General features: G+C 35.7%; 1 protein-coding gene across 2 annotated transcripts in view; it reads right to left on the reverse strand.

Annotated features, from left to right (window-relative positions):
* Positions 1–5395: 5395 nt before the first annotated feature.
* BTAF1 (B-TFIID TATA-box binding protein associated factor 1) overlaps positions 5396–23995 on the reverse strand; it is a 114752-nt gene continuing 96152 nt past the window's right edge. For both annotated transcript variants that reach the window (XM_090277974.1, XM_090277976.1), the window contains 13 exons: positions 21989–22141; positions 21707–21828; positions 21450–21617; positions 19288–19365; positions 19022–19151; positions 17185–17326; positions 16965–17095; positions 15219–15344; positions 13770–13922; positions 11489–11700; positions 9436–9595; positions 8900–9070; positions 5396–6951 (listed from right to left, as the gene is read on the reverse strand). In XM_090277974.1, the coding sequence (XP_090134100.1) occupies positions 6808–6951; positions 8900–9070; positions 9436–9595; positions 11489–11700; positions 13770–13922; positions 15219–15344; positions 16965–17095; positions 17185–17326; positions 19022–19151; positions 19288–19365; positions 21450–21617; positions 21707–21828; positions 21989–22141 (1890 nt within the window). In that variant the 3' untranslated portion in view covers positions 5396–6807. The remainder of the gene's footprint in view (positions 6952–8899; positions 9071–9435; positions 9596–11488; positions 11701–13769; positions 13923–15218; positions 15345–16964; positions 17096–17184; positions 17327–19021; positions 19152–19287; positions 19366–21449; positions 21618–21706; positions 21829–21988; positions 22142–23995) is intronic.

A 23995-nucleotide genomic window follows, 5' to 3' on the forward strand; every position in this document is an offset into this window, starting at 1 on the left:
TCTTATCAGATAGGCGATCTGGAAATATTTTCTCTCACTTTGTGTCTCTTCATTCTTTCTAATGTATCTTTTAAATAGTGAAGTTATTTTTTTATGGCCCATACATGCTTTTGGTATCATGTCTAAGAAATCTTTGCCCAACCCAACATCTAAAAAATTTTCTCTGATGTTTTCTTCTAGAAGTTACACAGATTTAGGTTTATCATGTATGCCCATGGTGAATTTTGAATTAAATTTTGTATAAGTAACTTTGGAGGTTTTGTTTTAGCCTCTGGACACCCACTTTTTGAATAGATTATCCTTTCTCTGTTAATTGACTTACTACCTTTGTAGAAGATCAAATGACTATATAAGTGTCTGTATTTGTAGGCAATCGATTCTGTTTCACTGATCTATCTCTGTGCCAGCACTACCCTCTTGATTATTATATGTTTATAATGAGATTTAAAATGTGGCAATGCAAGTCTTCCAAGTGTTCCTTTTCATAGTTGATTTTGATTACTCTGGTTCCTTTGCCTTCCCACTTAAATCTTAGAATCAGTTTATCGATTTCTATAAAATATCCTGGAACTTGATTAGAATTGCTTTGTGTCTTCAAATCAGTTTAGAGACAACTGAAATCTTAACAATATTTTCAATCCATGAACATGATGAATCTCTTCATTAAAAAAAAAAAAGATTTTATTTATTTTTAGAGAGAGGGGAAGGGAGGGAGAAAGAGAGCAAGGGAAACATCAGTGTGTGAGAGAAACATCCATCGGTTGCCTCCTGCACACACCCACCTGCGGACCTGGCCCACAGCCCGGGCGTGTGCACTGACTGGGAATCAAACCAGTGACCCTTTGATTTGCAGGCCGGCGCTCAATCCACTGAGCCACACCAACCAGGGCCTCTTCATTTTTAAAGGTCATGTTGGTTTCTTTCATAAGCTATGTTATAGTTTACGCACATAGATCTTTTACATAATTTGTATGACTTGTACCTAAGTATTTTATGGTTTTTGTTACTGTTATATAAAGTGTGTTTAAAGCTTTAAATATCCAATTTTTTATTGCTTACACATAAATACAATTTTTTCTGTATAGTGACCTTGTGTCCTATGATACTGCTCAATTCCCTTCTAGTAGCTTTTTTGTAGATTCTTTGGAATTTTCTACAAAGACAGGCATTGTAAGTAGAAAACAGTTCTAATTCATATTTTCTAAGTCGTATGCTTTCCTGTTACAGCTTTATTGTACTGGGAAGGACCTCAGGTATGTTTAATCCGTCTTAATGCCAATACTACATCTTGAATAGGAGTGGAGAACAAAGACACTACATGTATTTTTAATTTCTTGAAATTTGTCAGCATTTGCATTATGGCTCAGCAAATAGTCAGTTTGGGTTAACGTTCCACTTAAGCTTCCAAAGACTTGTATTCTGTAGCTGTTGGGTATATCTATATATACATGTCAATGAGGTCATACTTATTAATTGTATTATTAAAATCATCTACATCCTGTTGCTTTTTTTTCTGGTCTGGTTGTCCTAATGAAAAGACATGTGTTAAAATGTCACTCTGACTTTGGACTTGCCCATTTCTTTTTTTGTAGTTTTGTCCGTTTTTGGTTTGAGGTATATATCAATTTGGAATTGCTATATTTACTTCCTGGCTAACTGAATTTCTTATCATGAGATATCACTCTTAGAAAAAAAATCCTCACCCAAGGACATGCTTCTTGATTTTAGAGAGAGAGGGAGAGAACACCTATATGAGAGAATCATTGATTGGCTGCCTCTAGCATGTGTCCTGACTGGGGACCAAACCCACAACCTAGGCATGGGCCCTGACTGGGAATTGAACCCATGACTTTTCAGTTTTCAGGACTATGCTCCAACCAACCAAGCCACACTGGCCAGGCCGAGATACCACTCTATTGCAAGTAATACTTTTGCCTTGAAGGATTTTTCTGAAATTAAATGTAACTGTATCTGCTATTGGCTTCAGTATCGTCCTCCTACCTGGTTTTTGGCTTCTCCCGTTGTGTTTGGCAGAGTAGAAAAAGATCGATAAATGTTGCATATATGACTGTCATTTATTTTTCTACTTTTCAAATGTGAGATAATCATATATTTTATTTGTTTGTATATCCCTGAAAAATGTTTTGGTTTTGCCTGGTTTTAGTCTTTATAAATGGGCTCAAACTATACATTTTATTTTTTTGACACATCCTTGTTTTTGAGATTTATCCATGTTTTATTACTCAGTGATTTTTTTCACTGCTGTATAGTATTTCATTATAAAAATAACGCCCCAGGAGATCTTATTCAGTCCTATACCTTTGTAACATGACCTTCTAAATTTATATCCCTAGTTGTGCCCTTTCCTGTCCATGCAATGTTTCTGCTTTAATATATAACAGGAATCTCAAATTTAAAAGATAATCCTTGATTTTCCATCTTCCCTTTTCCCCTCCCAAATCTCTTTTCAGTCTTCCATATCTTCCCATGACACCATTCACCCAGCTATGCCAGAACCAAAACCAAGATGGAAATTATTTGGTTTTATGTTGAGGTATAAGCAGGAGGTCAGACTGATTTGCCTGGGGGCAATGTAGTGGGATATGACAAGAGAAAGTCACAGAAATGGGCAGGTGCTAGAACCTGCAGGACTTGGTAAACCTGTGGACCATGGTAAAGAGTTCAAGGGCAGCCTGACTGTTATAGGAAGCCACTGAAGGAGTTGGCAGGCAAAAGACCAGTTAGAATATAGTAGTCCAGGAAAGTTAAGGTGGTAGTGGGGACTACAGCTATAGCAGTGGAGATGAAGAAATGATTTGGAAAATATTTTGGTGCTGGAGATGGTAGAACTTGCTGGTGGATTATAAGCAGGGGTGTGCACATAACTCAAAGGTGACTTCTTGTCTCTTCTCCCACAATCTCCCTTCCGTTCTGGACCTCCTGTTAAGTATATATTAGATGCTGTCATTCCATCTCCTGTGATTTTTGTCTATTCTTTCCTATTTCCATCAATTCACTTCTGTATCCCATTGTAGTTGATTCTATAAGATCAATCTCCACAATCACAAATTCTCTTCAGCTGTGTCTAATCTGTATTGATAACTATAAAGTTTTCAATTCTAATAACTTTCATTTATATATTTTCCAAATTTGCCTTTTAAAAATGTTTTCCTTATTTTTACATTTATCTTAATCATTTTATGGTCTTTTGGATTATTTGCAGTTCTTTAAAATTTTATTTATTGATTGATTTTAGAAAGAGGGAGGAAGGTGGAAAGAGACAGAAACATCAATTTATTGTTCCACTTATTTATGCTTTCATTGGTTGAATTTTCTATGTGCCCTGACCAGGGCTCAAACCTGCAGCCTTGGTGTATTGGGGTGGCACTCTAACCAACTGAGCTACGGGACCAGAGCCTCTATTTGAAGTCCTTAAAGAACTAGTTCTCCTAATTGCATCTGCTGACTTTTCTTCCAGGAAGTAGCTCCGTGCCTCGGTAGATTGTATGTGTGTAAGATTGTCTTTGTGTGCATGTAAATTTAATCTTAGATCTTTCCCCCTACTGATTCCTATCAGAACCTATCTGAAACTGTCCTATTGGACAGTTTTGTATTTGCTTTTGCTAGGGTTCCAGAGTTGATTTTATTTTCTTGACTTGTGGTTCCTACAATATACATTTAGCATATACCCAGACCTTAAACTTAACCTGTGGTGCAGGTTTGGGATTCTGATTTCTCATAGAGAACTTTGTGTCTGAGCTTCTGGACAGTTGTGCTAGTCCACTTTTCTCCTGTATGCCTAAAACCAAGACTTTTGTCCCTACACAGATACTAGGATCTCAGTTCCTATATTCTTAAACAGAACTCACTGGCTTGAGGGAATTTACCAGAAACTAGGAATCCTTTATTGAAGCAGAAGGCAATTTCTGTCTCCTTACTTAAGAGATGATGGCTGGCACTGATTTGTGTGAGTAGTAAGCATTTTCTATTAATTGGCATAACTCAAGTTTTTGATTTAGAGATTTACAGATTTAACACTGGATACTCTGGCACTTGATAACCTATTTTCCTGCAATCAATTTCACTTTAGAACCCACTGATGCCAGCATATATTCTGGGAAGTTGAGGAGGTCTTTCTTTAATTAGGGAGTAGAAGATTGTATTGGGATTATTTGGAATGGATGTGTGATGGAACGCTTATTACTTTTCTATAATTTCTATTCTAAGAGGCAAAATTGGGGTTACTATAAGTGGTCACATTCTCAAACAGCTTCACTGAAGTATTTACTTTTGAACAAGCTTATATAACCATCAAAAAGGGAGAAGATTATACTATACTGGGTCAATCAGTCCAACATCGAGACTTTTACCCTTGAAATACTAGAATCTCTTTTTGAGAAATGTTTGTAGATATATTCCTACAACAAAATTATACACAGAACCTTAAATTTTAATATTTCTTTAGTCCTAAAAACTTATGATTTTCATATAGGAAACACTTATCTTCAAATATATGATTATTTTTAACTGAAATTTTCTGTAATAAAAAAGGGGGAGAATAGTACAATGCATATCCATGAACCTAAACCCAGTTTAAAACATTAACATTCTCTCAGGCTTGTTCTGTTTCCCACATGCACAATTAAAAAGTTTACCATATCATTAGCACATCCACAAAATTAACAGCTTAATTTCTTTAATATCATTCACTACTCGGTTCAATTCTCCCCATGTAGCCATCATTCTCAGGCTGCACTACTATGACTCTATCCTGTCTGTGCTACTAGAAATATTCTGCTCTTAAAATTTAAACTGCCGAAACATCTGACTTCTGGCCCTGTCACTTCAGTTTGGAGACAACTTTTAACTTTTATGTTATGAATTCTCTTCCTATTTCTTTAATAACATATTGCTTCATACATATTCTTAGAAAATATCAATTACTCTGAGCTGTGTTAAATAGTTGGCTTATGGAAATAGCATATAAGTAATTAAAAAATTAAACTCAGGTCCTGGTTGAGTGGATCAGTTAGCTGGAGCATCATCCCATACAACAAAGAATTGCAGGTTTGATCCCAGGTTGCGGTGCATATGGGAGTCAACCAATCAATGTCTCTCTCAAATCAATAAACATATCCTTGGGTGACATATTCAACTCAGGTATCCTGGTTCAGCTACCCTGTGCTACATACAATGGATGTGCTATATCAAGTCAAGAGTTTCCTTTTGGTCTTTTACAATTTGAATGTAAATCTTAAACAATGAGGTACTTAGCCATTTAATTAGTAAGAAAAAGGTACTGAGCTTTTCTAGAATCTTTATATATGACCTAATCATTTTAATCTTTTGCTTTTTCTAGTAATTATTTTGTACAAATAAAACACAGTTGCATACATTTTACAGTGTCAATCTTATTTATTATTCTCTGTGGAATGCTAAGTTTAATGTTACAGTATGGTTGTCAAAGCTACTGAAATGTGACAAACGTCCATGTCTAAATGCTGCAGAACATTGTAACTAATGATTTTAAACAGAAGTGTTGTTTTACAGCTGAGGTCTGATGGTTTTTAAACCAATGCCTATGTGTATAGCCAGCCACAAACCTTGGGGATACTCATTACCTGTACATGTATATACACACATATCCCATACATATATATGCACACAGGCATGTATTAATTTATGTGAAATTTATAAAATTATATACATAGACATATATGCACACCTATACACACATACCCACCCTCACCACTGAGCTCAATTTTCTAACATTAGTTAATCAGCTTCATGCCCAGTTATTATTGCTGTCAGTATAATGACTACGTGATTTTAGTACCAATACCTAGCACCTTTTTGGATGCAGGATAGGTGTATGTCTGTGCATATAGATATGTATACTTATGTATGCTTGTAGTTATAAAGGAATTATTCTCCCTTTTATGTTTCAGTCATGCATTACTTCAATAAACAGTCTTATCACAATAGGTTTTGGAATTCTAAACAGTGTAAAATCTACTTCTGGAAAACTGTATGTTCATAGTTACAAAAAATATATTATATATATGATTGAAACCTATTGTGTACATATGTTCTCTGAATCTGGCTATATCCTAGCCATTACATAAATTAAAAAAAAACACCCTCTTAATAGGATGTTACTATGATAGCCTTAAATAGACCATTACCTGTGTTTAGAATAGTTGATATATTTTAAAAGTTGACAAAATGATGTTAAAGATTTGAAAAACACTATGCAGCTGCATTAAATATACAAAGGTTTCCACCAAGGTCATGGTTCAATTCATTGTCTAAGATTTTTCATGTTCCAAGAATGACCAGTATCATAGTCATTATTCTTAAAATTATGGCTCATTAAGGCTTTTATACAAAAAAAGCCCTATTTTTAATCATATATAAAAACAAGTTCTATTTAAAAGAAAAATGTACATGAACACTAACGTCCTCATGGATATTCGTCCTGTACAAAGTGACTATGTAAAGACAGGAGGCTTGTTCCCAGTAAGAACACCTCATGGTAGCACATGTAAACCCGGTTTGGTTCTTCTGCTCTGTAGCTATTCGGCATGTAAAATTTAAACCATTTCACATTAACATTTAAATTTAATACAGTGCAAATATTTGAGAATAACTTGTTTCCCCCAGTGAAACAAGAACCAGCGTTATGCTGAATATTCTTCAGATCTATTTACACATCAAGTTAAAAGTTCACCATAAACTTTGAAATTTGCTGAATATCAGCAGAAATGTAACTGAACTAGCAGCAATTGCATTAACAATATTTGATAGCTACTTGAGAGACTGCATAAAATTTTCCAGGCTGTACTCTGAATCATACTGCTCTTGATCCCAAAGATCACTCAGGTTTTCAAGAATTGATTTCATACTTGCTTTTCCAGAAGTAGAGGTGTCAGTTTTTTCTGCTTTTCCATCCTTAAGAAAAGTTGGTAGAAAGATAAAATGAAAGGTTATTAACTTCAAAAATTAGATTTTCCTTTAAAATACCATACTTATTTCTAACATTGCACTATGCAGCAGAGTCAAATACTTCAAGTGACGGGTAAGTTCATCTCATAAGCTTATTCTGTTTTCCCACAGACCTAATAATTTTACTTACCATTTTAACCTTTTTATTTGGGAAGAATTTCAAGATTCCAGAATTAGAAGAACATTACAAAGAACTCATTGTTAATTGGGTCACACTGGCTTTGTCATTCTCTCCCTGCTGTATGTTTATGTATATATGTGTGAGCTAGATACATAGCTAAATAAGCAGCTTTTTATCCAAATTATTCAAGAGTTAAGTTGTAGTTACTATGATCTTTTATCCCTAGATAGAAATAAGCTTGTATTCCTAAGAACAAGGACATTCTCTTACATAACCAAAGTATAAATATCAAACTAAGAAAATTTAATACAAATTGATATATAAAAATGATCTAATATGTAGTCCATATTCAAATTTTCCTAATTGTCCCAATAGGATCCTTTAGAGTAATAGTTTTTGCTTCCCTGGAACATCCCCCCAAGCCCAGTTCTCCTGGCTAAAAGTCACAAAACATATAGGAATATTCTCTCAAACAAAATAGAAGCTATTTGAAGGCAGCAATTCATGTTTCTCTGAGCCTTCTCTTTTCTAGGTTATACTTGTGTATACTTGTGTCGCTGGTTCGATCTTCCAGTCAGGGCACATCAGAGAAGGAAAACTCTGACTCCAAAAAACCTCCGCTGCCTTGCGGCATACCTCTTCAGGGGAAAGGCTAAGGGAGTAAACCCCGACAGAAAATCCGGAGCCGGAGTCCCTAAGGCGGTTTGACGTTGTAGTCAACACCGGCAACTCCTGCGGCGCACCTGAAGCCAAGCTGTATTGACTCCGTCTTTCCCTTGGACCCTTCAGCTGCGAAGAGAGGGGGGGTCTGCTGCATGGGCAACAGCAGACCCTCCATATCACCCTGCCCAGGCTCTGTAGCTTCAGCGTCATCGCAAGATGTCGATTCAACACGGGAGGAGACAGATACCGTGTCACTCCCGAGTCGGACTGCACAGCCATTCTCGGCGGTGCAGATAGACTCTTAAGAAGCTACACCATCGTCTCTCGAGACGGACGGCTGCCGACGACGACGACTTGTGTATGTCTTGTTTTTTCAACCTTACCTTATGTGACATGAAGGAAGAACCTACCTCCTTTCGGGCCATCTCTCGGGGAATTGAATAATCCTCTATAAGTGGCTGAACAGTGGACCTACTTTCTCTCAGATTTGACATTACATTTCTGTTATTACAGCTAGTTTAATTCCAGTACCTAAGGTCAGTTCTCACCATAATTTATAACTGGTGTGCAGCTGATTTTCTCAACCTCATGCAGGACTTTAAACTCAACTCCATTAGTTTTACATTATTAGGCTGTTCAGTATTTCCAGATGGTGTATCCTCTGATTATGGACTACACAACAGTGGCTGCTATTTACTGAGAGTCTATACTAGACACACTTTCTAAGTGTATACGCATATTATTTTAACTTCATAACCATGCAGGAATAATTCTCCCAAGGGCATAGATGCTCAAAGAAGTTGCCCTGCCTTCTCTTAAAGAAACAAATCCAGGTTTAGCTGACTTCAGTGACAGATGTCCTTTAGCAGGAAAGGACTAAAGAAAGAAATCTTGAGGCAAGACACTGGAGACATTAATCAGAAAGTCAAAACTTCAACCATCCCCTAGAATCCTGGAGAGTATTATCTAGATGTCAAAAACTCCCCCCAAAAGTTGTCAGTTGATACTAAAGTGAATGCCTTTTGCTACTCCCTGCAATACTTTCACCAAGCAGCCCCAGGAAGTCTGTGCATGCAATAAAGAGAGAGCAAACTGTGTTAGGTTCTTTACCTTATCAAGTGTAAACAGATCAAGAAGTTGATCTGTCCCCATACTCTGCAAACTAGAATTCTCTTGGCTAATAACTGTATTCGCTATGTTCATCTTGAATTTTTGCAAACCCATTATTTTCTCTTCCAACGTTCCTCTGGTTATCAATCGGTACACGTTAACCACGCGTTTCTGAAATAAGAAAAAGAAGTTAAGCAACTGTAGCACAAATTAATTGGTAAGGTTTGAGGTTCAACAAGTGAGGAGACCTGCACACTTAACTACCATCTAATTATGATTGGGTTTTCTTTATCTGACCCCATGAGCTTAAAATGTTTGCAGGGAGTCACAGAATATTAAGAATGGAGAGTGTCCCACTTCTCTTAGCCCAAGCCACCTCATTTAATGCATGAGGAAGTGGTGCCACAGAATTAAGTGACTTGCCTAAGGCCAGACATTTGTTAACATCAGAATAGGAACTTAAACAGGTTCTCGTGTTTTTGAGAAGTATTTTTCCCAGCTCACAGGTTAACACCTGTGAGAGGTGACTTTTTTACCTGCCCAATGCGATGGGCCCGGTCCATGGCTTGTAGATCACGCATGGGATTCCAGTCATGCTCCACAAATACCACTGTGTCAGCGCCTGTTAAGTTAAGCCCCAGGCCACCAACGTGAGTTGTAAGTAAGAGAACATCTATGGATGGATCATTGTTAAACCTAAAAGTATAGATATTTAAAAATGAAATTAGTACATTTCATTCTAAGGTACCTACATTAGAGAAACTGGACTATTTAATAAAAATTAACACAAGTGAGAACACTTCTTTACAAATCTATTATATAGACATTTCTGAGACCACCTGAGATGAAACTATATTCTTTTATTGGGTTGGCCAAAAAGTTCATTTGGTTTTTTCTGTAAGATGGCTCTAGTAGTGCTTAGTTGTCTTTAATGTAATTCAAAACAATTCTGTTAGATTGTACTGTGACAGTTGTCATATCAATGTGCATTAAAAAAATACCAAAAATTGGTGAATTTTTGTATAGCTATTTTAATATTGAAGATGGAAGATAATACTCAACATTTCGGCATATTATGCTTTATTATTACAAGAAAGGTAAAAATGCAACTGAAACACAAAAAAAGATTTGTGCATTGTATGGAGAAGGTGCTGTGACTGATCAAATGTGTCAAAAGTGGTTTGCGAAGTTTCCTGCTGGAGATTTCTCACTGGACAGCGGTCCATGGTCAGGCAGACCAGTTGAAGTTGATAGCAATCAAATAGAGACATTAACTGAAAATAATCAATGCCCTACCACGCGGGAGATCGCTGACATACTCAAAATACCCAAATCAATGAACTTATTGGTGAAAATGAAAAATGTGTATTTTATTTTATGAAAAAAACTAAATGGACTTTTTTGGTGAACCCAATATGTAGTGTGGGGCAAAAGTAGATTCACATTTGTTCATATGGAAAATAATACAAGAATAAGCTGTGTTCTGCATACCAACAATTGTAAACCTACTTTTGCCCTACCCTTTACATAACGTCTTTAGTAGTCAAAAGAATGCATTCTGGAACCAGTCAGAATTTTAAAGAGTATCAGATAAAGTTACAAAAATGTAATTAAACAATAATTAAGACAAAACTCAACTATGAACCTTTAATGTATGAAGACAGAAGAGGACAATGGGGACAGGGCTGGATCAAGGGCTGGATCAATTGGGGAGGTAGAGGATAAGTTGTTGAGTGTTGCTGCTACTGTACTAGTGTTAGAAGATATTGACAAAGGACATTAGTAACTTCTAGGAAAAAGAAAAACTAATATTAATACCAAGCTACCATTTATTACATCTATGATGAGACAAGCAATGGGCTTTATACTTTCTATGAATTATGTCATTTAATTGTTAAAACAGCTCTATCAGGATATTATCATTATCCTTATTTTAGAAAGACTCAGACTCTGTGGACGATAAACAGGCCCAAAAGACCACTGCCTAAATAGCAGAGACAGGAGTCAAACCTAGCTCTGTCTGCCCCCAAAGCCTGTTCACATATCTCCAAATGTATTGTGCCTAAATCTCTTGAAGATGCTTGTTAAAAATGCTTACTCCTGATGTTAGCAGGTCTGGGACAGAGCCTAGGAATCTGCACGTAGAAATCTGCAATTTCTAAAGCAGAGGGTCCAGGCCACACTTAAAAAACACTGTACTCACTAATTTTGCTTTCTGGCCGGGCCAGCTCCCAACTTGTTCTGAGCAGACACACAGAGATCAGGATACAGATCTCAATTAAGCCACTTATTCTCCCACCCCAACTCCTCCCAAAAAGGTGAGATAAAATGTAGTTATCTCTATTTATTGCTGACGCCTTAAATTTCTTTCATGGCCTTCAAAGTGCTATCCTAAAATAGTAACAATTTTTTGTTTAACTAAACAAAGAATTCAACTATATTTCTCTAGATCTATACTTTTTTTGTTTTTTATCTCAATTTGTTTTGTACTTACATATTTTTAAAGAAAATATTTGATGAGGCAAACTTCTGTGTAAGTAATAATACACTGACTACTGCCTTGATTTACAAGTTTTAGAAGCCACTTACCGTGAAACAATGGAATGCCTCTGACCAGGAGGTATGCTTCCATCTAATCTCAAGTAAGTGACAGAGGGTAAGTGAGGCTTGAGAAGATCATATTCTACTATATCAAGCATGCTTTTGAGCTGACAGAAGATCAGGATCCTGTGCTGGGCCACAACAGACTCTGTGCCACTCTCTGAAGTGCTGCCATTTCCCAAACCACAGTCCAAGAGCAACTTGAAAAAAAGAATCGTTACACAGGTATTCAATAAAAGTAGGCAGCCAATAGCTTTTCAAGCTATACCTCATATAAAATGGTTTCCAGATTATTTATTATAGTTACATACTTATAGTACCTAAACTACAAATGATACTCAAAATTTGGTCTGACTGATATAAAATATAGTGAAACTATGATGACCTCATTACACTGCATTAATCCTACCAAGATCACATTAGCTTTATTTACTGGCAAATAATTCATACAGCAGCTGTGTAGTGAACTTGCCATCAAAGCAAACTTAGCTTTACCCTATCTAAAATGTTTGCCAAATCTGACAATCTATTATATATTATATATACTAAGTGGTTTTTTTTTCAAATCGACTCTGCTTATCACTATTAAATGTCACCTAGAGTTTCAGTTCATTCCACTCCACAGAAATTTTTTAATTCTGGCTGTGGCAATATTAGATACTTCTGGCATTATTACCTGCTGATAAACATATTTCTTTACTTCTAGTGCCAGATTTTTTTTAAAGCAAGTAAGATTTCTTTTCTACTTCAGAGAACAGACGTATTTTAAATAAAAGCAAGCTGTTCCTCTCCTGAGACAGAACTTTTACTCTGAACAGCTGACAAGAGCTAGGCAAATGGAAAAGAAAGGTTCTAGAAAAGCGCTCCATGAGTACAGCCAGAAATAATCCGGACCTAAGCTGCAGAGTTCCTAAGCTTCTTAATTCTAGCTACTTCAGGGTGATGAGGCACTCTAAAATGAGAAATCAGTTTAAGTAATAACTGCAGGTAAAGAAGTAATGTGTAGAAAGTATACCTAAAAATAATTTAAAGCCTGTAGTATAATTAAAATGTGGATGAAATTCAATTTTTATTTGAAAATAGATCCACACTGACATACTGCTGAAAGACAAAGAATCTTAAAAGAAAAAAAAGAAAGGGTGACTTGTTATGTAAAAGGTATCCTCAATAAGATTAACACCTGATTGCTCATTAGAAACCAGGGAGGACATTATCGAGAAAGGGAAAGACAAAATACAGGACGGGAGTAAGTATTCAATATTTGCAAAACATACCTGGTGAGGGCTTACAATATAAAAGAATCCCTAAACCTCAACCAAAAGACAAGTAATCCAAGTCAAAAATGGTCAAAGGACTTAAACAGGCACTTTCCCAAATATACATAAATATCCAATAAGCACATGAAAAGATGCTCAACATCATTAGTCATTAGGGAGAGCAAATCAACAATGAGATGCCACGTAATAATGCCTACTGGGATGACTATAATTTTAAAAATGAAAATAATTATTGGGAGGATGTGGAGAAACTGTAACCCTGGCACATTGCTGGTGGGACTGTAAATGGTGCACACATAATTTGGCAGCACCTGAAAAATTTAAACAGAATTGCTGTAAGATCCAGCCAGCAATTCCATTCCCAGGTCTATGTCTAAAAGAACTGAAAAGAGATACACAAATACTTATAAGCATTATTCACAATAGCCAAAAAGTAAAAACAACTCATGACTGAATAAACAAAATGTGGTATATAAATGACAGTTGTAGCAATGGAAATTATTCAGCCATAAAAATGAAGACTAATATATGCTACAACATGAATAAACCTTGAAAACAAGTGAAATAAGCCAGTCCAAAAGAACAAATATGATTCTTCTTACACGAAATATTTAGAACATGCAAATTCATAAGGACAGAAAGTATATTAGAGGTTATCCAGTATTGGGGGGAAAGGAGAATGGAAAGTTATTGCTCAATGGGTACAGAGTTTCTGTTTGGATGATAGAAAAATTTTGTGAATAAATAGTGGTACTAGTTGTACAACACTGTGAATATAAATAATGTCACAGAATTATACACTTAAAAATGGCTAAAATGGCACATTTTATGCTATATATATTTTACCACAATTTTTTAAAAAGCTATACCAAAAATTTAACAAACCAAATAAAAAAATAAAGTGGTAAATATACCAGTAATCTATTGGAGATGCAAATTTACCTAGATTAGGAATGTTTAACATACATCTAACACTTAAAAGACCTACTTACTTGTTTCAAAGCTGAGAGTTTAGGGGCATGCTGAATATCATGCAGAGAAGAATTCTGAACTGCCAGTTTTTCAGTAGTACTCTTGAACTCTGGATGTTGAGGTGTTAAGACTAATGCTGGATGGTTGCACAGTTTACGTAAGTACTGTAATGCCTTTAAAAGGAAAAAGTATGTATACAAGTACAGTTCACATGCCACAAATGTTTGTATCTTATCTTTCCCTACTCTATTCTGTCCAGAATCCCTTTCTTCCTATTCTGACCACTCCTACTCATTCTTCAAGAACCAGTTCAAATATCTCATCTGTGATGCCTTCATCCATGATTCCTGTGCAGTCTGTATTGATTTTTGAGAGCATTTAAAACTTGCATAAATTGTACTGTTTATGTCTGTATCCCCCACTGGACAATGAGCTTCTCATGGCAGGAAGAGTCTTATTCTATTCAATAGGTCTATGGCGGGGGGTTGGGAAGCTAGGTGGTTATGTCAAGTATTTGTGTTTGAGAATCAGAAGCCTATAGGATCTCTTTTTTCTTTTCTCTGATTCAGCTACACCCTTTCTCTCTGACTTTTTACTTGGGTTATGGTTTGTGTCTCACCCTTGGCACAGAGACTTGTATTAGCAAGCTCCACCGGCAAGGCTCAAGAGACTGCTGGGCACTATGAGAGAAACTGCAGGCAAGATATAGGCCTTCACAACCACCTTTTCCCTCTTCCATCTTTAAAAATGCTACAGTATTTACTTTATTGGTGGCCAGGGGGGTTGGGAGGTTTTCCATAGTGGAATATTTCAAAAGGGGGAAAAAAGTAAGCGGACACTTCCCATGTCTTTTCCATGTGCTGTGCCCCTGAGACGACAGGCACCAGGCCCTGTGCTTCCTGTGTCCTCCGTCCAGAACCCCCCCCCCTCCCCCCCGCCCCACGGCTGCCGCCCCTCAGTTCCCCTTCAGAGCGCGGCTAAAACATCATTTTCTCAGTGAGGCTGTCCCTGTTCCCTCAATTAAAAATCACAACCTATCCTGAATTCTATACAGTATAACCCCAAATTCTGCTTTTTCTCTTACATAATATGTATTTCATTTACTCATTTTTCATATTTATAAGAGAGGGAATCTGTTTTGGCTACTGCTTTAATTAATCCCTGAGCTTAAAAAAATTACTGCCTTTGTGGTAGGTATTCAATATTTTTTTAATGGAAAGCTGAAGATTCTCTACTAAAACCCTTTTCATGTAATAAACACATGTATCTTGCATTTTTTACATTAAAATTTAATATTAAATTATTAATTACTAATTATGAATATAAAAATATACTTTTACCTATTTTCAAGAATGTACACACAATATTGAAAAATTTAAATATACCCATATTTCAGTGTTTACATGAAAAATTTGCTATACTGAAGACTATTCTCAAGCAATACTTAAAAAGTGGACTGAAATCTATACCTGGAATACATGGCCTGTAGCTTTAAGCTTTGGTTTTTCAGTTTCTTCAGAAAGTGCAGCTGAAGAAACTGTTTCATCAACATCACACTTGGCGCGAGATTTAGCAAAATCCTCATAGAGCTGAACCTGTAAAATTTCCCCCACAAAATAAGTATATTTACTTTGTTGTTGAAAAAATAATTAGCACAGGCCAATAAGAGCAATAATTTAAATCAACCCTCATTAAAGAAAATAAATCATGAAACTTATACTTCACTACTAATTACAGATAATATGCTGCATCTTGGTAAATTCCTTTAAAATTACATTTAGAAAACAAGTATAACACATTAAGTTTGGCTGCTAAAATGTTAAAAAACTAGTCAAATAGTTCTAGGTTCAAATTTTCCATTCTGTTCAGAAGATACCACTCGATACAATACCACTGAAAGAGAACCTGAACCCTTACAAGTAAATGAGAAAATCTCCCTTAAGTGAAATTATGTGATCAAGACTCTCTAGGTGCATTTCAAGAGACCAACTTTTAAAAGAACACTGCTGCCTAAAAGGGGAACTCATCAAATTTAAAGTATTACTCTGGGGCCTGGGTTCTGTTGTATATGCTAAAAAAAGGCAAAGGGAAGAAAGTCTAAGAGTGCTAAAGAACAGAAGTCAGAGTATAAAAACCTATGAAAACTAAAGAAAGCCAATGTCACTTTCCTCCTCAGTTCCCTTCCTCCATATTACTAAGTGCATTTTATGCTGATATTTTACTTTAATACCATTACCAGCCTTTTTTCATATGGGACATTTTCTTTATTGTACTTTAAAAAGTCTTCATCTCCTTGCCCATAAAGTATTTCTTTTAAGAAACATTAACCTTATTTCTTTACAAATAAGAGAAATGAGGTAGGTAATATTAATGATTACAGAATCCTTAACATCTAGATTAGTGTCCTGCCCATTAAACTCAAGTTAACTGTCTATATACTGGAAGGAAAAGAAGGTAGATTTGTAGGGTATATCTATATATCTTTTATTTATTTGATCAACTCATACTACTGAAATAGACTGATTAATAGTAATCTGGAACAGAAAGTACATTTTCAAACAGAAAACTCTGATTATAGGCCATGTAAGGGACAGCTTCCCCTTAAAAATACTACATAAGGAAAGGCATACAATAAACTCCTTTGATAATGGTCTCTATGTATGAAATCAGAACTGTGCAGAAGCCAAAATTTATTTAGAAAATTTATTGGCAATGCAATAATACTTTAAAAGGGATGAGGTACCCACACCCCAAGGTTTGGAACTCAGCTCTGATATGTATTAGCTATGTAACCTTGAGCAAGTTGCTTAACTTTCTGAGCTTCAGTTTCCTTATTTTTAACAAGGGAGACTGATGATACTTATAATACTGTTGTGAGGATAAGACATTATAGGCAGATTTTTGGCCCTAATAAACATTTTATCCATTTAACCTCGCAACTTTTTCAATTAACTAGACATTTAAGAAAGCAACTATGATACTACATTCTGTGTTTTAATGCTACATTCTAAGTACACATATTCAAATGTATCCATATACACAAAACAGATTCACTTAGGTCTTATCTACATCTCTTTGAAACAGAATATTCTTCAAGTCTAGGTAAGTAGAAGCTAGATTAAAAGCGATAAAGCCAAAGGCTATTCCCCTTTATTCAATACTTCTGTGGCTTATTCAAAGCATTCTACTAATAAATATATCACCAGATTCCTAACCTGGAGAGGACTAAGTGTACAGTAATAGTCTTGAATAATTTTGGGTGGAAGGTCCTGCAAAACATCTTCTTTCATTCTTCTCAAAAGAAATGGCAGCACTTGGCGGTGCAATGCATCCATTGCAAGGACACCTGTTAATAATGAGAAAAATGGCTCAAAAAAAGTTAGGAATAAATTATAACCACTTATACAGAGAATAACAATTATATCTTTTTCATACCTGCTTCTTGTTCTCGACTGGAACTTCGAGCATCCCTACTTGCTAATATAGGTTTACCATATCGAGCAGCAAACTGGCGTTCAGTCCCCAGAAATCCCGGCATGAGGAAATCAAATAATGACCACAGCTCCAAAACATTGTTCTGAATACAAGAAAGGAACAAGAGTTACCTTTTGTACTGGGATTATTTACTTAACACTTAAAAAATGAAACATTTTTAAACAAAAGCCCATTATAATGACATAGATGAGAGAGTGTCACATTTTTTGGTATAAGGTATAAGTCCATGTTTTAATGTGTAAAATTCAGGTCAGCATCCTTGGAGAAAATACTTTATTTTATTTGTGGAGAAATTTTCAAGTTTCTTCCACCAGATAAGCCTTGGTCCATTGTGTTTAAATCCTACTGGTGGCATAAAGTAGTAAATAAAGAGCAGAAGGCTAAATGAATGTGTTTCTGATTCTTTTACTATTGACACTCAAATTAATGTCAAGATTTATGGAATTTGGCCATCACCATTTCTTCAACAAAGGAAAAACCTAAAGAGTTTGGTTATATGTCAAGTCTTCCCAATTTTTATAGCTTATCCGAGGAACAGGCACAAGTTCTTTGCATGCCTGCTGAGAGGGGGTGGGGGGGAGAGAATGAGAGAGAATGAGAGAGACAGAGGGAGGGGGAGAGAGAGAGAGATCAGCGTGTTTTCATTTTGGATGCTTTCCTAATGTATGTGTATTCTAAGGTACCATTCCACTTCACCCTGCTCAGGATCTAGCTCACCATGCTAGACTGCCCTCCCATATGATGGACACCCTTCAAATCTCACTTAAGGTTCACCCCCAACTCTGGGGAACCATGGCTCTTTGGTTCAGAAACCCACCTTACAGCTTCAGACCCTGAACTGTTCAGGGGGGTATGAGGGAAAAGAAGACTGCCCTTAAGCAAACAAACAAAAACAAACAAACATAAAATCCTCTTTTATTGTGAAAGCAATAAACATTTAAAAAATACTGTGAAGTTTCCACGTAATTTTAAATTGAAACAAAATAAATCTCGATAATTCAAACCTGAAGAGTCTTTCTTTTTCTCCTTTTAAGGTTCCTTTTCTTAATTGTATTAAATTCTTGTGATTAAGTGATCTTTTGTGGTTATTAAAATCTATAATGTTCATTTAATGGACAAGCCCCAACACTTACAATAATCAGTCCATCACCAAAAATAATTTTAAAGGAAAGTAACAAATACGTAAACTACCAATTATTTCAGAGTCTTAGAGGTCACTTGGTGTTTATCCTCCCGCTAACAGGGGAGTGAGGAAGGGTATCTTCCCATCAGAATGGTCTATCCAAGCTAGGCATGAACATTTGCAACCAATTCTTCTGGAAGATAACACGTTTACATACCAATCATCTTCCTCCTAATATAAATGTCAACAATCTCCTCCCTTCGACTGCTTCCTAATCTCGGGTATTCCCACTTCTTACTAAATGAAGATTCACTTCTGAATCAGCACTAGCTTCTCAGTGTTAAATCAGATTGTGGTGAAGTACTACAAGAGAGGAATGGCCAGTCTGGAACAGAGTCTGACTGATGTCTCCCAGACTTTGGACACAAGACTTGTATTTATATAGCCTAAAATTATATTTTAAATATGACTTTAAAAGCCTAGTATGCTCAGATATTGCTACATACCAAATGGACCATTATAAAAGCAAGGTAATTACTAGAAATTATCATTCCTATTAAACGAAGAAAAACCTTTTATTTAATTTACTGCCAATGCCAAGCCATCTCTCCACGTGGCAAATATTAAAATAATTTTTAAAAAGCAAATAATTACCTGTATTGGTGTTCCAGAAAGAATAATCCTGTAATTAGCAGTCAGTTGTTTTACCGCTTTTGACAATTTTGTTTTTCCATTTTTGATGACATGGCCTTCATCAAGAATACAGTAGTTAAATTTAATATTTCTAAGGGAGATGAAAACAAAAAAATTAGCATTTTTTACTGTATGTCAGGAACTATATGAAGAATCTTTGAGGCAGGAAAATACTAAGTCTCTCCAAATTTGATACTAAGTTTTTCTTTAAAAAATTAAATTCTTACCTAAAGAAATCTATGTCATTCCTCACAACATCATATGAAGCCACTATCAGATTATGCCTTTTTACTTGATGCTGCAGCCTGTATTTAAAAATAAATAAGATTAGGAAACGGGGAAGCTACCATCATATTTAAGGTGCTTTCAATCTGCCTACTAAGACTAACATTCCCTTCTGTTTACATTTATAACCTGCTACCTGAAGGCCATTCTCTTTATAAATTGGCCTATTGCCCTATCTTAGTCTGATCAGAAAAGAGATGGATACCTGACTCAAAATGTGGTGAAAATTTTAACTTTATTTGCCAACACCTCTTCCTTGGCAGCTCTATTCCTTCATTACTCCATGTTGTGTTGGGGGTTGAGGGGGAGCTATCAATCACATGTCCCCACATTCACCAAAAAAGATGAGGCATTTGAATCAGGTTGAGCCACTCACAATATTTTATTCCTGGACCACAAAGGGCTGGCTTGCAGGCATGACCCAAACAAGGCCAGTCAGTCATCTCCAGTATCAATCTATTCATGATTGGAGAGAGATGATCTCTGTTTACTGTAGTTTCCAAGCTAGGAGAGTGTAGGCCTAAGACTGCCCATGATCATCTTATCTACCAACTGCAGACTGGAGTCCAGCACAGGACCAAATACAAGTTATGTAAGAGGAGAAAGAGCAAATGAGAGTACTCTAGATGTGCCTGAAATAAGAATTTACCCCTGAAATTCTCAAGTTAGTAAATTAATTAATTTTCTACTTGTTTAAGCTAGTCTGAGTTTCTATCACTTGGAAATAAACAAATTCTAACTAACAGACACTACAGTAAATTTCTGAGAGTGCAAGCTGCTGAGCTGCCTGTGTTCAAATGTCACCCTGCTCATTTAATAAGCTGAGTGACCTGGACCTAGGTCCAATGTCCTGGACTACTCACCTACAAAACAGAAACAGTAACATTACCCACACCACATTAAGGTGATTGTGAGAATAGACAATACACAACTCTTAGAACAATGCCTAGCCAGTAAGTGCTCAATGTATGTTAACGGCTATTAATAGAGAAAGGAAGCAAACCTACGGACTAATCAAGCCATGACTAACCAAGCTTTAAAAGATGAACTGAAATCAAAGAGATTCCCTCTTCAAAATTTGTATTTAGGAACATAAGAGATGCACTTAGTGAAAACAGAGAGGGTAAAGCTAACAGAACTCTAATGTTGCTACCACATCAGGGCAACTAAAGCAGTCAGTGGACCAAAAGCACGTTTGGGGAGAGGGAATTCTTAGGGAAAGTGGGTAATCATGACACCTAGGAGATACTATGATCACAAGGCTCCCAAGAAAGGCATAGAGAATGGCTTTGGTTCCTAAGGTTTCCTAGCTCCAGTACTTAGAAAGCCCGATTGTTAATGGCTAAAGTCCTTGAATTTTTTAAAAAAGAATTTTAAATTTCATTTTTCAATTACAGTTTACATTCAATATTATTTTTTATTAGTTTCAGTTGTACAGCACAGTGGTTAGACAATATATACAAAACACCCCCCTCCGATATTTCCAGTACCCATATGGCACCATACAGTTATTAAAATATTATTAATTATATTCACTATTTTGTACTTTACATCCCTGTGACTATATACGTCCCTGTGACATCCCTTCACCTTTTCACTTGTCCCCCAACTCCCTCCCCTCCGGCAACCATTCTATTCTGTGTCTATGAACCTGTTTCAATTTTATTTTTTTCTTTAGATCCCATGTATAAGTAAAACCATATGGTATTTGTCTTTCTCTGACTTATTTCACTTAGCATAACACCACTTAGGTTCATCCAAGCTGTCACAAATGGTAAGATTTCATTTTTTTTTATCGCTGATATTCCACTTTTTTATCTACTGTATTGATGGGCACTTGGGTTGCTTCCATATCTTGGCTATCATAAATAATAATGAAGACAGGGGTACATACATTCTTCTGAATTACTGTTTTGGGTAAAGTCCTTAAATATTCATGAGTGAGACCGATTATCTTTAAAATGTACATACACTCACTTTTCTTAAATAAGTATCTATGTTTGACAACAAAAAAAAGCTAACTAAATTCACCCTCAATTAATGTTATTCTTCCATACTACTTAAATCAAAAGATTTAAGATTTTTTTTGTTATATAGTTTTTACCTTATTCTTTCAGTAGGAGGTCCAGTATAGTGCAATGGATTGAGATATTCTCTGGAGCAAAATTTACCAACTTCATCCACCCAGTGACCTGTTAATGTTGGCGGGCAAACCACCAAGGAAGGAAGTGGCATACATTCTGCCAGTTTTGATCTTGCATATTCTTGGGCCCTTTACAAGAAACAAAACAATAAATTAACCAGCTTGTTTGCATTTCTCAGCACCTGGAAGCCTTCTCTTAAAATAGTATTTAAAATTACCTCTGACAATGATCTCCTGCTAAAATGCAGATGGACTGTAAAGTTTTTCCTAAACCCATGTCATCACACAGAATTCCATGAAGTTTATACTTATTAAGAAATGCTAACCAGTTCACACCATCCTGAAATGTTGAAAGAGAAAAATTATTTTTACAGGCATAAGAGAAACAAATGGGTATAAGATACCACGAGATTTTACTAAAGGAATTGTAAACACCCTTGAAGGTACATTTGAAAAGAACAGTCACTATTTATATTTACAAGATAAGTATAAAACTTTACCTGCTGATATTTTCTGAGTTCAGCATTGATTGGTACTGGAATTTTGTAATTTTCTAATTTCTTCCCATCTAGCAATTGCTCCAAAAAGTGTCGCTCCTTAGCTTTCAATTGGATTAATTCTTCTGACATATTTGGAGGGTCTGGAATGCCTGCCTAAAATGATTTTTTTAAAGTATATTAAACTGTTTATTCATAATTTTCACCCTTAAGAGTATGCAATAATTTTAAGTCTTATCAAAATACACATGCAGAGAAAAAAAGTAATTTAAAAACAGTATAATTTTAAAGATTGGAATATAGAGTTTAATGAATTTGGCAGGTACCAAAATGCTACAATGAGGCTCCTAAACAAACACATTTGAGGTATTTTAAAGAATACATCTGCAACTTAATTTCTCCCACACCATGCATTACTTGATAAGCAGGCAAATAAAGTTGTACTGCTTATTTTTACTGAAATGCTGTTACTGGAGTGTCTTAATTTTAGTGTTATGATGTCCCAGGCTATTGGTTCTCAAAATGTGGGCTGCAGACCCCTCAGGATCCCAAAGACCTTTTCAAAGGGTGATTGAGGTCAAAACTATTTCATAATAAAAGGTACTGGTTACTTTTTTCCCTATGTTGACATTTGCACTGATGATACAAAAGTAATAATGGGCAAAATTCCTTGAGCATCAGAAAGAACCAAGGCAACAGCATTAAATATACCACCAGTCACTGTATTCCTCACAGTCACGCACCAGCATTTTTTACAAAGCTGGTTTCATTTAGGAATGTCCTTGAAGTAGTAAAAATAATTTTATTAAACCTCAACCCTGAATGCATACCTTTTACACATTTCATGCAATAAGATGTGAAGTACAAATAAAAACACTTCTGCTTCATATGTTGAGGAAAAGCACTTGTGAGTTTGCTTAAACTGTGAGCTCACCTAGCCATTTTTCATGGAAAAACATTTTACTTGACTGGACTGATAAACTATTGTTATTCTGAGTTGGGTATTTGGCTGCCATTTTCTCAGAGAAATCTGTCAGTTCAAGGAAAACAACTGACATAACTTGTTGCCAATGACAAAATTCAAGCTTTCATGAAAAACTAAGTACTGTGAACTTGACAGCTTCCCAACACTTAAAAGGAATTTTCTGTTGGAGATATTAATTTGGTTTTTTGTTATAGTATGGTGAAATATATCAACCTTTAAAAATTTTACAAAACACAGTGAATCAATACTTTCCAAATGGTAAATGCTACAAACATGTATGGGTAAAAAATCTACTCAAAAGTGTAAGATTCACCAGTTAATTTTTAAGTGAGAGAAATTACACATTCGTTGATAGTATTTATATTCTACACTGAAAATAATTTTAATAAGCTTTCTCTTTTTGAGTTTTGGTATGCTATCAAAGAATATCCACAATTTTTTGAAAAGGCTGTCAAACACTGCTCACTTTTCCAACTACCTATCTCTATGAGGCTAATCTTTGTATACCTCAACGCAAGGAACATATTGCAACAGATTGAATGCCCAAAGAAATACAAGAATCCAGCCACCCACACTAGTTCTGGAATAAAAGAGATTTGCAAAAATGTCAAACAATATGATTTTTCTATTAACTTATTTTTGTTTTAGAAAAGTTATTTTTCATTAAAGATGTTACATATGGTAACATCTAATGCATTTAGTTTTAAATAAATTAATAAATCATTTCACATTTATCAGTTTTAATTTCTATAACAGAAAATATAATGAACAAAAGCTCTTTGGGGTCTTCAATTTTAAAGAGTATAGCCCTGGCTGGGTGGCTCACATGGTTGGAACACTGTCCCATATACCAAAACAGGTACGGGTTTGATTCCCGGTTAGGGCATATACGTAGCTAGGTTGTGGGTTTGATCTCTGGTTGGGCCACGTAAGGAGGCAACCAATCAATATTTCTCTCTCTTCCGCCGTCTCCCTGTCCCTCCTTTTCCCACTTCCTCTCTAAAATCGATAAAATAAAAACATAT

The sequence above is a fragment of the Furipterus horrens genome, unplaced genomic scaffold, assembly GCF_987537825.1.
Source record: "Furipterus horrens unplaced genomic scaffold, mFurHor1.1.pri manual_scaffold_5, whole genome shotgun sequence".
NCBI classification, from domain to species: domain Eukaryota; kingdom Metazoa; phylum Chordata; class Mammalia; order Chiroptera; family Furipteridae; genus Furipterus; species Furipterus horrens.